General features: G+C 39.6%; 1 protein-coding gene and 1 pseudogene across 2 annotated transcripts in view; both read left to right on the forward strand.

The window, feature by feature from the left end:
- Window positions 1-7,900, forward strand: part of MALT1 (MALT1 paracaspase) — a 60,595-nt gene extending 52,695 nt beyond the window's left edge. For both annotated transcript variants that reach the window (XM_046025184.1, XM_046025185.1), the window contains 4 exons: window positions 309-458; window positions 2,968-3,125; window positions 3,638-3,763; window positions 4,813-7,900. In XM_046025184.1, the coding sequence (XP_045881140.1) occupies window positions 309-458; window positions 2,968-3,125; window positions 3,638-3,763; window positions 4,813-5,253 (875 nt within the window). In that variant the 3' untranslated portion in view covers window positions 5,254-7,900. The remainder of the gene's footprint in view (window positions 1-308; window positions 459-2,967; window positions 3,126-3,637; window positions 3,764-4,812) is intronic.
- A 5,969-nt stretch (window positions 7,901-13,869) lies between these two features.
- LOC123954727 lies at window positions 13,870-13,998 on the forward strand (annotated as a pseudogene).
- The last annotated feature ends 264 nt before the right edge of the window (window positions 13,999-14,262 follow it).

Below are 14,262 nucleotides of genomic sequence, written 5' to 3' on the forward strand. Positions count from 1 at the left end.
AAAATCCTTGAAGGAAGGAAGGAAGGAATGTACTTTCAATTCTTTGTGAATTTTAAGGCTTAGAATATTAGGGATATGATAATAGAATTATAGAAGATAAAAGCTAAAAGGGGATCCTCAGAAGTTTCCTGGCCTAATATTTTTCTCCGTTTCTCAATACTTTGAACCGTGCCCGGCACATGATAGGTGTTCAGTAAAATAGATGTCGAGTGAGTGATACTGAGAACATAACTGGATTTGCAGGAGAGTTCTTGAATACTTAAAACATGAAAAGACTGTGGTCTTAATACTTATTTCTTATCTTTTAGATATGGGTAAATGTCACCTCACCAAAGGCAAACAGGCTCTAGAGATTCGGAGTAGCTTGTCTGAAAAGAGAGCGCTCACTGACCCAATTCAGGGAACAGCGTATTCTGCGGAGTCTCTGGTGCGGAATCTGCAGTGGGCCAAAGCACATGGTACGGTGAAGCCTGGTTCTTGTGAGGTTTTCCTACAGTCTGCTCTATTAAATCATGAAGGAGGTTTTTTCCCTTCTGGATAGTTTTCCTCTCGATTTTGTAGTGAAAGTATTTTAACCTTGTAGACAAGCCCAAAACTAAACTACTTATCTAATATACAGTCCCTTGGATTTCCTTAAATTGTGAGCTGTTGGAAGTGTGCTGTTTGAAAAATCAGACAGGCCTGGGTTCTGATCCTGTCTCTACCACTTGATAAACTTGTTATCCATAAATGGGGGTGAGAACGGATACTTGGGAGGGCCATTGGTTATCTGATGCGATCTCACATGAAAGAAACGAGTGTGCTGGTCGGTGAATACTATATGCTCCTCGGTATTACTGAGAATTCTCTCCCTGCGACTCTCGCATCAGTGAGTCAGCGCAAGATAAGAGACAGTGAGGGGGAAATCCTATCTGTAACTTAATTACCTTTGGTAATTCTATGTGATTTAGTGAAAAGGTGAGTTTAAATTATTGACTGAAGTAAAAATGTTTAATTTGCTATGAGTCCCAAATATCTGTATGGTGAATCCCTTATTGTAGATAAGTGAAAATTATATTTGGTGAATTTCTGTATAATAGTCTGTTTTTCATAATAGTCTGTTCTCTGAAATAGACTTTTGGTTAAACATGTTAAAGCACTTTAAAATATAAAATGTTGTAAATATATTGTCTTGGCTTTCCAGATAATTGAATAAGTAATTAAAATTGATTCTTTTCCTTTAAAAAAGCTCTAAACAACAACAATAACAAAATCATGGTGATAAGGATCAACAGTAAAAAAACTTTTATGAAATGAAATGAAGGGAGCCTCTCTTTACTTGGTGGACAAGCTGCTGCCCGATTCATGAATTGCCTAATAAAGTCAATTAGATCTTCAAATTTTAAAAAAAGAAAGAAATTTTATACGTGGGCTGGTCCAATATTTTTCTCTGTTTGCTGATTACTTTGAACCATGCCTGGTACATAGTATGTGTTCAGTAAAGTAGTTGTTGAGTGAGGGAGTGAATGGGTGATACTCAGAACAGAACCACATTTACACCAGAGTTCTTGTCCTAAATATTTACAACATAATGAAAAGATTGTGGTCTTAAAATAATACTGATTTCTTGTCTTTTAGATATAGGTAAATACCTCCTTACCAAGGCAAACAGGCTCTTGAGATGTAGTTTGTCTGGAAAGACAGCACTTTTTTTTTTTTTTTTTTTTGTAACAGATTTGATATTTTTTATGTTAAAGAGCTCATGCAAAATGGTAAAAGGAGAAACATTAAGACTCCCTCAATTAATCATCAAAGGATGCAAATTTAGCCTACACAATTTGAGAATATATTAATAATTAAGAAACAAATATGGAAAATAATAAGCTTAAGTAGTAATTATAGAAAATAAAATTAGAACTATGATAGAGTAGTTTTTACTTTTTAATCCCGTCAACTAGGTAAACACTTTGAAAATTAATATTACTTCATTTTGGAAATGTATGGTGAAATTTATGTAAATATATGTAAATGAGAGTATCACGTATGAGAAACCATCAAGCAGCTATATCTAATAATCCTAAAGCATTAAGTACATATATATAAGAAATATTGACTATGATAGAAAAATAATAAAACCCAGAAATATTATGGGTATTCAAGAGTACTGGATTTGTTCACAGTAACAAATATTCAGTGACATTATGCTTTATTAAAAACTATTTTTTATTTTTTAAGATATTTTTATTTACTTATTTGACAGAGGGAGATCACAAATAGGTAGAGAGGCAGGCAGAGGTGGGGGGAAGCAGGCTGCCCGCTGAGCAGAGAGCCCAATGCGGGGCTCAATCCAAGGACCCTAAGATTATGACCTAAACCAAAGGCAGAGGCTTAACCCACTGAGCCACGCAGGAGCCCCTAAAAACTATTTTCAACGAAGATTGGGGCAACAGTGAAAATTTTTCTACAATTCTGTGGATACTTTTGATTACTACTATAAAAATTACATATGCAGGGATGCCTGGGTGGCTTAGTCATTAAGCGTCTACCTTCCACTCAGGTAATGAATCCAGGCTCCTTGGATCAAGCCCTGCATTGGGCTCCCCACTCTGCAGGAAGTCTGCTTCTCCCTCTTCCACTCCCTTTCTTGTGTTCCCTCTCTCTCTCTGTGTCTCTCTGTCAAAAAAATAAAATCTTTTTTAAAAATGACATATGCAGAGGGACAAGAACTGTAAGCGAATAGTAAATGAAAGATTTTTATTTGCTTGATCAGCAAAACACGGGTTTTTGTTTTTGTTTCTTTCTGTAAGTGCGTGTCTGGGTGTTTTTGTATCTTTGAATAAGGTATTAGTCTAGAACATTTTTAAGTGAAAGCAAAAGCTCTCCGTGTATTTTGCCCCATAAAGAACAATTGTCTGTTGCTGAACAAAAAACTTACCAAAGGGCTCCTCAAGGGATTATTTGTGAGTTGTTCTTTCTGTTCTTTTTCAGAACTCCCGGAAAGTATGTGTCTTAAATTTCAGTGCGGCGTTCAGATTCAGTTAGGGTTTGCCGCTGAATTCTCCAATGTCATGATAATCTACACAAGCATAGTCCACAAGCCGCCTGATGTCCTGATGTGCGATGCCTATGTCACCGATTTTCCTCTTGTAAGAACCCCCTTTCTTCTTTATTCAAAATAGCACAATATAGGGACGCCCGGGTGGCTCAGTAGGTTAAGCATCTGCCTTCGGCTCAGGTCATGATCTCAGGGTCCTGGAATCAAATCCCACATTTGGCTCTCTGCTCAGCAGGGAGCTTGCTTCCTCCTCTCTCTCTGCCTGCCTCTCTGCCTACTTGAGATCTCTGTCTGTCAAATAAATAAATAAAATCTTTAAAAAAAAAAAAAGATATTTTACTGCCATAGGGACGCCTATGGAGGCTTCGCAGTGGAGCATCTGCCTTTGGCTCAGGTCATGATCCCAGGGTCCTGGGATTGAGCCCCGCAACAGGCTCCCCACTCAGAGGGGATCTGCTTCTGCCTCTCTCTGCCCTTCCCCCCGCCTTTCTCTCTCTCTCTGAAATAAATAAATAAAAGCTTTAAAAAAAAAGATAGTTTACTGTCAGAGACAATGTTGTGATTTCAACTGATTTCATTAATAATGTCCGCTGATTTTCACAGGACTTAGATATTGATCCCAAAGATGCAAATAAAGGGACACCTGAAGAAACGGGCAGCTACTTAGTGTCCAAGGATCTTCCCAAGCATTGCCTCTACACCAGGCTCAGCTCGCTGCAAAAATTAAAGGTTATTCCTTTTCCTGTTTATTAACTACTGACTTTGTGGAAGTGAAAATTCATTGTGGCACGTAGCAGTTGTGTTAGTTTATAGATAAGCTGCTTTATTGGGTATTAAATTGAGGTGCAGAGACGCGTTACACAGTGAGTCTTCCAGTGACCCTTGTCATATTCTGTTCTGTCCCTGGTGATGGCCTGTGGATTTTTGTGTGAGAGGATACGTGATTACTCTCCGCAGTTGAAAAGTTAAGAGATCAGAGCATAGTGTGCTTTTAAATCCCTTTGCATCTTCAAATGATCATTTCCTAGTAAAGGAACAAAAGACAATTATCACCCTGTTCATAGCTAAGCTACCTATAGTCTCCCTTGTCTTTGAAAAAACCCTATAATCTAATTTGGTTATGCTTCTCCACCCCGGCCTGTGGATTATTATTTCATGTTTTTTAAAACAGCCAGACTTTTAGCCTAGGTGTAAAGCCAGCTTTTTTCATTAAAGGATCATTCTCCAGGGGCACCTGGATGGCTCAGTCGTTAAGCATTTGCCTTCAGCTCAGGTCATGATGCCAGGGTCCTGGGATCGAGCCTCGCATCCTGCCAAGCAGGAAGCCTACTTCTCCCTCTCCCACTCCCCCTGCTTGTGTTCCCTCTCTCACTGTGTGTCTCTCTCTGTCAAATAAATAAAAATCTTAAAAAAAAAAAAAAAGGATCATTCTCTATCTCCACTAATAGGGCAGGGTAAGTTTTCTAAGCCCCACTGCTTAGAAAATGCCTTTAAACTGTTCATCCGAAATACAGTCCAGAATCACATGATTCTGGTAACTGCCAGTAGCAAGAACTAGAATTCTACCAGTTCAAAGTACTGACTGAGGGAAAGGGAAGGTGATTTTAGCTGGCTTTTTTTAATGCAGAGAAGGTGTAAACAAGCCTTGAGGATTTGGAACCTGGGAAAGGGGAGTGAGAGTGGCTGTTGTGTGATCACGTGTGTATTTGTATATGTCAGTAATACTCTAAGATGGGTACGCTTTCACAGTTGATAAAAATAATTCTTCTCTTTTTCAGGAACATCTGGTCTTCACAGTCTGCCTGTCATATCAGTACTCAGGTTTGGAAGATACCGTCGAGGAGAAGCAGGAGGTGAATGTGGGCAAACCCCTCATTGCCAAACTGGACATTCACCGAGGTTTGGGCAGGAAAACTTGCTTCCAAACGTGTATTATGTGTAACGGCCCTTACCAGACCGCGGCATCCACCTCAGCGGGAACCAGCCATTACCCTTCGTCTCAGGACTCATTCCCCGGTGTTTACCATTCGCACCTTGGTAACTCCAGTAACGTCTTGCCATCAGATGACTGTCGCTGCAGCCGGATGGCAGATGCATTTATTTCAAGTCACCACACCCACCATTATCCATGCCAGTTCGGGAGGAGCAACGTGCCAGTGGAGACAACTGATGACATGCCATTCAGTCTCTCTGAGGGGCTCCGAATTTCTGAAAACTGACCTCCTTGTTTTTGGAAGTTATCATAACTACTATACACCTCCCGTGCAACCGTACTGACGCGAAGAGAGGCGTCATAGAAAAGCAGACATGGATCTGTAGAGAGAGAGGATCTGTGACAGTATTTCATGGCACACCCAGGACTTTGAAGTGTTGGAGTTACATTATTGACCGTCGGACTTCCTCTTCATTCTCTTTTAAGAGTTGGTGAATTGGTTGACTTGTTTCGTAAGAATGAAGAGTGGTTATGTATATGTTTATGTGTTTGTAACAAAAATATTTTCATTTTGAGCACTGAAGTAAGAACAATAGGAATGGCATTGTAGAGTAAATCATTGTGTTTTGGGAATCGGGGGGAAAAAAAACATTGGTGATCATCAGGCTTAACCTAGTTTCATCACTGGGAGAAACAGATTGCGTCATCTTGTTTACATGAGTGCTGGCCCAGCGCTGAGACCTCCAGATTTCTGTTCCAGTGTTTATTCCTCTATACACTTCCTTTCTGACAGCTTCTGAGACAGGTGTTATGTTTGTAGGTAGATTTAAAGATAATATGTAAATATAGATGTCTGTATATAATCTAGAAATGTACAAACTTTAATTTGTGATTATAGGACTTTACTGCAAGTGTCAATTAAGACGTTTGTATATAAATCTTATGCAGAACAGGCCGAAGTTTCTTGTTAAGGTCATGAAAGCACATGGAGAGATGATGAAAAAAGAGAAAATGAGGTTCAAAAATATTAAGTGACCTTCCTAAGGCCACCCCACTAATAACTGCCAGAGTTGGGATTCATACCTGTCCAACTGGCCCCAGAGCCAAAGCTTCCACAGCCCTGCCCCCACCCCCTCATCTTCTGGTCATGTCTGGGGTGGGCAGTGAAATAGAGGCAGAGCACTTCCTTGTTCACCTCTGCTGAAAACATGTGTATCAGGAAATTCATGGGTCTGCACATATCTATGAATGATCATAAAAATGCTGACAGTTTTGATTGGGGATTACAAACAGATTTTACAAATAAATTGATAAATTTACAAACAGACTCATAAATAACAAAGATCAACTGTTCCATGTTCATAAAGCACTAAATTACTACATTGACTTCATTGTTTTAACAGTTGGAGAAAGAACATTTGATAAAATTGAGCACCTTTCATGATAAAAACAATAAACTAGGAATAAAATGGAAATTCCTCAATATGATAAACAGCATCTACAAAAAACCCACACCTGACATCATTATTGGCAACAGACTAAATTCTGAATGTCCTCCCCCCAAAATCAGGAATAAGACAAGAATGTTCACTCTCATCCCTTCTAGTCAACCTTGTACATGAGGTTCTAGCCAGGGAATTCGGCAAGAAAAAGAAAGAAAAGTCAATCATACTGGAAAAGAAGTAAAACTGTGTATGTACAGATGGCATAATCTTATAATTCTAAGAAATTCATTTAAAAACTAATAAATGAATTCACCAGGCTAGAGGATAGATACGAGATCAATATACAGAGATCAGCTTTATCTCAATGTCAGCAGTGAATTCTGAAATTGAGATTTTCTTTAAATTCTATTTGCAGTAGCATCAAGATGAATAAAAACTATGCAACACTGTTGAAATTAAAGAAGACCTAAATATATGGAAATACGTTGTTCATGGATTGGAAGACTTTACATTGTTAAGATGCAAATGCTCCCCAAATTGCTTCACAGAGTTGCTATAGTTCCTGTCAAAATCCCAGCTGGCTCATTTGCAAAAACTGACAAACTGATAACATTCACATGCAAAAGACAAAAGCCAAAACAATCGTGAGAAAGAACAAAGTTGGAAGACTCACACTTAAAAAATTTCAAAACTTAACCTCAGAGCTACAGTAACCGAGACTGTGTGATACTGGCCTAAAGATAAACATGGATTGAGGGCATATAAAATATAACTGAGAATCCAGAAATAAGCTTATGATGTTTATGATCGATTGCTTTTTGACAAGAGTGCCAAAGCATTCAATAAGAAAGAGTAATCTCTTCAACCAATAGTCCTAGGACAGCTAGATAGCCACGTGCTAAAGGATCCCCCCTCTTTACGCCATATACAAATTTCAACCCAAGATGGAGCATATACCTAAATAAATATAAGAGCCAAAGCTGTGAAACTGGCAAAAAACATACAGGCAAATCTTTGTGACCTTGGACTAAGCAATGGTTTCTTGTATACAACACCAAATGCACAAGCAACGAGGAAAAAGAGAAATTGGCACTTCCTCCAAATGAACTTTCATGTTTTAAAGAACACTGTCAAGAAAGTGAAAAGAAAACCTACGGAACAGGAGAAAGTTTTTGAAAATTGTGTCTGATAAGGTACTTGTATCCAGGGTGTATACAGAACTTGTCTAATAATAAGCAATTTATATACTAGTGTTGAATTATGGTTACTATAGACCAGTAACCAGTGAACTGTCCAACGGGCCGTCTGTGAGGATGAACATGTTCTAGGTGTGTGCTCGGGGCGTGCCAGCCTCTAGCCCCGTGTGGTCGCAGAGCAGCGGACATACAGCTTGCTTCCATATTCAACTACGCAGCGGTTCATTCTGTATATTTGAGTTTTTAAAAGCGTGTATTTATAATTTTAAAATTTTTTTAAATAACTATTGTGTCAAAAAATATTAAAAATAGGGCGCCTGGGTGGCTCAGCGGGTTAAAGCCTCTGCCTTCAGCTCAGGTCATGATCCCGGGGTGCTGGGATCGAGCCCCGCATCGGGCTCTCTGCTCCGCAGGGAGCCTGCTTCCTCCTCTCTCTCTGCCTGCCTCTCTGCCTACTTGTGATCTCTCTGTCAAATAAATAAATAAAATCTTTAAAAAAAATATTAAAAATAAAATAACAATTGTGTATTTTTTTGGTCTCTTCAGCCATGTTTTTATTTGAGTTGACTTCTTACACGAGTTGCTTTAAAAACATTAGCAGAGGATTTTATACATCAGTAGCATTTTGGAAGAGTAACCCACTGATACCAATTACAGTGGGAGGAAGATATTAGGGTAGTAAAGTCTCACCTAAATCCAAAGCTAATACAAGTTTCTGGGGAAGGGGGTTATTTTCTGGAAAGTAACAAAAAATTCTAAAGTTAGCAATTACAAGTTACATGATTTCTAATTCAAAAAAGTGAAATCAACACATGGGTCATCAAATAGAAAACATGAACATGGTATCCATCTGAAGGTGAACAGGTCAAATAAATTATAGCCTTGAGAAAGTCTTTGAAGGATACCAACATGGAAAAGGGACAACAGACCTTTCCTTTTTCCCCCAGTGTTTGTTACCTTTTGTAGCCCTTACTTGCACACAAAAGCAACCATAAGGTGGTCTCTTTGGTAGTCAAAATTGTTAAGAGTCCGGAAATCCAATCGTGTAGCCACAGCTCAGATAATTGATACATTGATACATAGATTGGCACAAGTTTAATATAAGGATTAGATCTGAGGTTTTTAAACAAAAGACCTCATCAATTTTAAATTGTTTCCTCTTATTTGAATATTCCCCTAGTACTTAATTTTTTTAGAGATTTTTAAAATTTATTTGAGAAAGAGAGTGAGAGCATGACCAGGGATGGAGGAGGTGGGGCAGAGGGAGAGGGCGAAGCAGACTCCTCAATGGTGGGGCTTGATCCCAGGACCTTGGGATGAACCTGAGCCGAAGGCAGAGAGACACCTAACCTACGGAGCCACCCAGGCACCCCTCCCCTAGTATTTATATACTATCATTGCTTTTCACTGTTCACTGATGCCAAACACTCAGAATTTACACATTACTTTTAGGGACACCTGGGTGTCCGACCAGTCGGTTAAGCATCCGACCCTTGGTTTTGGGTCAAGTTGTGATCTGAGGGTCTTGAGATCAAAACCTGCACTGGGTTGTGCACTCAGTGTGGAGTCAGCTTGAGGTCCTCTCTCCCTCTCTCTCTCTCTCTGTCCCTCCTGCTCGTGCACGGACTCTATTTTCAAACAAATAATTTTTTTTTATATTTTATTTATTTGACAGAGAGAAATCACAACTAGGCAGAGAGGCAGGCAGAGAGAGAGGAGGAAGCAGGCTCCCTGCAGAGCAGAGAGCCCGATGTGGGGCTCGATCCCAGGACCCTGGGATCATGACCGGAGCCGAAGGCAGAGGCTTTAACCCACTGAGCCACCCAGGCACCCCTCAAACAAATAATTTTTAATAAATAATTGTTTTAATGTATACATTACTTTTGTGCAATTTCAACCTGTTTCTATTTTGACATTATGAGTTTTACCCAGGCCTAAGTAAACTATGTATTTTTAATACTTTCCCTTGAATTATAAGACCTATTTCTCATACTGATAAAAGATGAATTAGTGAAGAAAAAGATACTCAGAACATGAGAATGCCTGCGTAAATGTATTTAAATTTTTTTACAATTTGACAGCATTAAAAATATTTCGGCATCAGACACGAAGTGTGGTGTTAAAGAGGAGGAGTCCGCTCGTCCCAGCACCCAGCAGCAGGGTGGCTTGAAGTGTGCCCTGCAGCTCTGTGCCTCTGTTTCCTTATCTGCACGATGGGGACAAGGATGTAACATCAGAAGGCTTCCAATACTCTGCAGGGCTGCCAGTACCAAGATGGTAAGTCCTCTGAAGAGCCTGCTCTCTGAAAAGGGTCTCATCCTTCAAATCCGGCCTTTTCAGAACCGTACCAGTCAGTACGCACACAGTATGGTATGTATTATGTGTTACTAAGATGCTTCTACAAAGTACTCTGGATAGTATTGGCAAAGTAGCATCGCCTTCTAAAGTAAGTTGCAGTTGGGGTGGCTGGGTGGGTGGAACAGGGAACTCTTGATCTTGGGGTCATGAATTCAAGCCCCGTGTCGGGTGGATAGCTTATTTAAAAAAAAAAAAAAAAAAGAAAAATGAAGAAATGTTTAAAAATAAGTTTCAAGTCAATGTTCACCCCAAAATGAACATTCATTTTCAAAAACTTTCAAACTTTTCAAAAAGCAGGGAAATCGAATTGTCACCAGTTACTAGCACATTATGTCTACACACAAAGACCACTGATTAGCAGTGTTTCTCTGCGGGAATTATTTGTCTTTGCTTCCCTGGATTTCCCAGTTTTTATCTAGGAAACAGCTGTTCTGTAATTTGCGAATATAGATACAGACATGTAAACTGCGATACTTTTATTCTACCTGTTACAGAGTAGCTAAGTCTGAAGTACCTACCACAAATCTGAAGTAATTCCCAGTTTTTTGCATCATGGTTGGGTTTGTGGAACAGCATTTAAGTAGTAGAAATGGTTGGCTGAGTAGTTCTACATTAAGAATTTAAGAATTAAGAACTTAAGAATTAAGAAGCACCAGGCTTTGACTATTTTTTAAAATTTTGAAACATTCCAAACTTAGAGAAAAATTTCAAAACCAGTACAAAGAATTCCCATATTCCCTTCACCCTGCTTCCCTATGTGAACATTTTTACATGTTTTATCATTCTGTCTCATAAATGTATATATATCTGTTTGTATGTATACCTTCTACACACATCTACAAATGATATTTTTCCTGAGCTATTCAAAAGGGTTAACTTTTTGCTCCTAAATAAACAATTAAGTGTGTACTTCCTAAAAACAGGAACATTCTCCTACATAACCACAATACAACTGTCCAGTTGGGACAGGATTCCAGAACCTCCCTCTGCTGCAGCCCAAACACTGGGAACCACAATCCTCCCTTATCTTTCCCTTCTCTCACAGATTGTGACCTCTGATCTTTGTCCAATATCTAAAAACTGTTTCATACTTTGTGTGTGGCTTTCTGGTTGTTTAAGGTGGGAGAGTGAATCCAGTCCTATCATTACATCATGGCTGGAGGTGAACATCTGTAAGTGATTTTTAAAGCTAATCCCATAGTTGAAAATAATTTTGGATTACTTTTTTTTTTTTTTTTTTTTTTTTTTGACAGAGAGAGAGATCACAAGTAGTCAGAGAGGCAGGCAGAGAGAGGAGGAAGCAGGCTCCCCGCTCAGCGGAGAGCCAGATGCGGGGCTCGATCCCAGGACCCTGAGATCATGACCTGAGCCGAAGGCAGCGGCTTAACCCACTGAGCCACCCAGGCGCCCCTGGATTACTTTTCATATATTGCAAGAAATAACACTGTGGGAAAACTATTCCCTTTTCTATTCACGATTTCATCCCCAAACTGATTTTTTCATTTTTTTTCTCCAAACTTTTTAAAGGCAGCTTGTATCCATTATGTTGCAGAGCAAGTTGTTCATCAACATTATCGAATGAATACATAGGAGCCTCAGATCCACACGTTTATGCAAAGGAAGGAGAGCAAGCTTTTGGGGTGGAGTGTTTCACATTCAACATGCTACGTACAATCATTTTACACACAGCCGCATTTAACTCTCAGCAGCCTTGCAACTTACAGATGAAGAAACTGTTAGGCTAAATCAAGATGTGAATTCACCCTGGATAGCTGACAAGCGGCAGAAGCAAGATAGCTCAAACCCAGACCCGAGCCCATGACGATTCCCCAGTGCTGCTGCTGCTTACCCAATGACGAAGAGATACACAGTCATTATTGTCCTAGATGCTCAGTCAGTGCAGAAGTGGCATGACATTAAATGTCCGTATTTGATGGAGCATCAGATATTCTATCTAAGAGATACAAGTCTTTGAAGTGTGCAAGAAACCACCCTACTCTGGAAACAGAACGAATGGCGTCTTGATTTGGTAACTTAAACTTGCTGTTTTCCCAGCTCACCAGAAAAAGAGCCAACCGTGATTTTTTTTTTTTAAATTTGTTTATTTATTTGAGAGAAAGTGTGTGCATGGGGAGTTGGGTGGGGGGAGCAGCAGCAAGAGAGGGTGAATCCTGAGCAGACGTCCCACTGAGCACGGAGCCCAACTCGGGGCTTGATTCCAGGACCCTGAAGTTGTAACCTGAGCCAAAATGCAGAGTTGGCTGCTGAGCCCACTGAGCCACCCAGGTGCCCCCAAACAGTAATTCTTCATGACATGTGTTAACAGTGTGGGCTTAATACTTCATTCTTCTAAGTGTACGAAAAATATTTTTAAACACTGAAACATGATTCTTTTTTCTTTCACTTTTTTTTTAATTTCTTTTCATCATGAAACATTATTCTTAAAGGAGAAAATAACCTACCATCTCTAAAGATGACAGTCACAGATCACATTTCGAACATATTTAAAGGAGTTGACCAAAAAATTAGTAATGTTGCTGTATGATGCTCAGGAGAGTTCTAACAGATGGTGTTAAAGCATATATTTTTAAAAGTATTTTCATACAAGCTTTAGTTTTACCACTTTCATCTTTGTGTAGAACGTTCATTATTGCAAAGACTGAGTGTCTTCCCTGAAGACTGATCATTTTTATACTATATTTCTCCCATGTACACGTATTCTCCTTGCTGCCAGACTAGGGTTCTGACACTGTTAGCTGACCTTGGAGTCCCCTATCCTGTAGCCCAGCTTGGGTGAGTAGCTCTCTCTCCCCTCCCAATTTTCTGTTGGAACAGCTGACCTCACACCTGAGTTCAGTCTTCAAACTGTTCAGAATAGCTTCTCTTGGGGGGGGGGGGGCACCTGGGTGGCTCAGTCGGTTAAGCATCTGACTCTTCGCTTCAGCTCAGGTCATGATCTCAAGGTCATGAAACTGAGCCCCATGTCAGGCTCTGTGCTGGGCGTGGAGCCTACTTAAGATTCTCTCCTGCTGCCTTACCCCCCCACCCCCTGCCAACAACTTCTGCATGCTCTCTTTAAAAAAAAAAAATCTTCTCTCTGGCGATTGGGACTGAGACACCCCACCTGTTTCCTCCAGGGCATCTCTACCTTTATCTGCTTACACGCTGCCTTTCCGAGTTACCTTCGGCTTGCCCAAAAAGTTTCCCAGTGAAGAGCAGTGGATCTCCTTTCCTCTCACTTGACCTCACCATTGCTTGGGGACCCTCCCCTCACACACAGCCGTTCCCCATCCCAGCTGGGCGACTTTGGGCAGCCTCAGTGCTGAGAAAGAAGAGGAAGAAAAAAATCCCACTGTGCTGAGGGCTTCTAGCCTCCCGTCCAAGGGAGGAGCTCAGTAGGCCCGTCTGACCTACGGGTGACGAGGAAAGGCCTTCTGAGCAGGTGCAGGCAGACCTGGTTTCGTCGTGCCCCTCCCACTGTGCATCGCAGACACTGGGTTTCATACAAATTAGAGGTTTGTGCAAACCTTGCATGGAGCAAGGGAACATTTTCCAACAGCATTTGCTCAGTTCATGTCTCTGTGTCATATTTTGGTCATTTTTGCAGTATTTCAAACTTTTCCATTATTATACTTGTCATGGTGATTTGTGCTCAGTGACTACGATTTACTGATCTTTAAAGATCTTTTAAAGATCAGGTGATCTTTAACATTTTTTAACAATAAAGTAGCTATTACAATTTATTTGTTGAGAGAGCACGAGCAGGGGGAGGGGCAGAGGGAGAGAATTTCAGACCTGAACTTGGGGCTCAATCCATGATCCATGAGATGACAACCTAGGCCAAAACCAAGAGTTGGAAGGCTTAACCAACTTTTTAGATTTTATTTAAAAATTTATTTTATAAGCTTTGCGCAGTGGCAGTATCGTAGCCCATGAGGTTCATCCGAGGCGCGATTATTGCTAATTGAAAAATTTATTTTATAGTTTTTATTTTAAATTTTTATTTTAAATTATTGTTAATAATATTAATTATTTAATATTTTATTGAATTATTATTTGTAATAATTATATAATTATTTATAATTTATAATATATAAATAATTATATAAGTATAAATGATTATGAAATATAAATAATTATTAAAATTATTGATATTATTAAAATTTCTTTTTATAGTTTTTTATTAAAAATGCTTTATTGGGGTGCCTGGATGGCACCCCAATAAAGCACTTTTAATAAAGCATTTTTAATAAAGGTATGTACATTTTCCAGACATTATGCCATTGCATACATAAT

Source organism: Meles meles, chromosome 12 (assembly GCF_922984935.1).
Source record: "Meles meles chromosome 12, mMelMel3.1 paternal haplotype, whole genome shotgun sequence".
Classification (NCBI taxonomy): Eukaryota; Metazoa; Chordata; class Mammalia; order Carnivora; family Mustelidae; genus Meles; species Meles meles.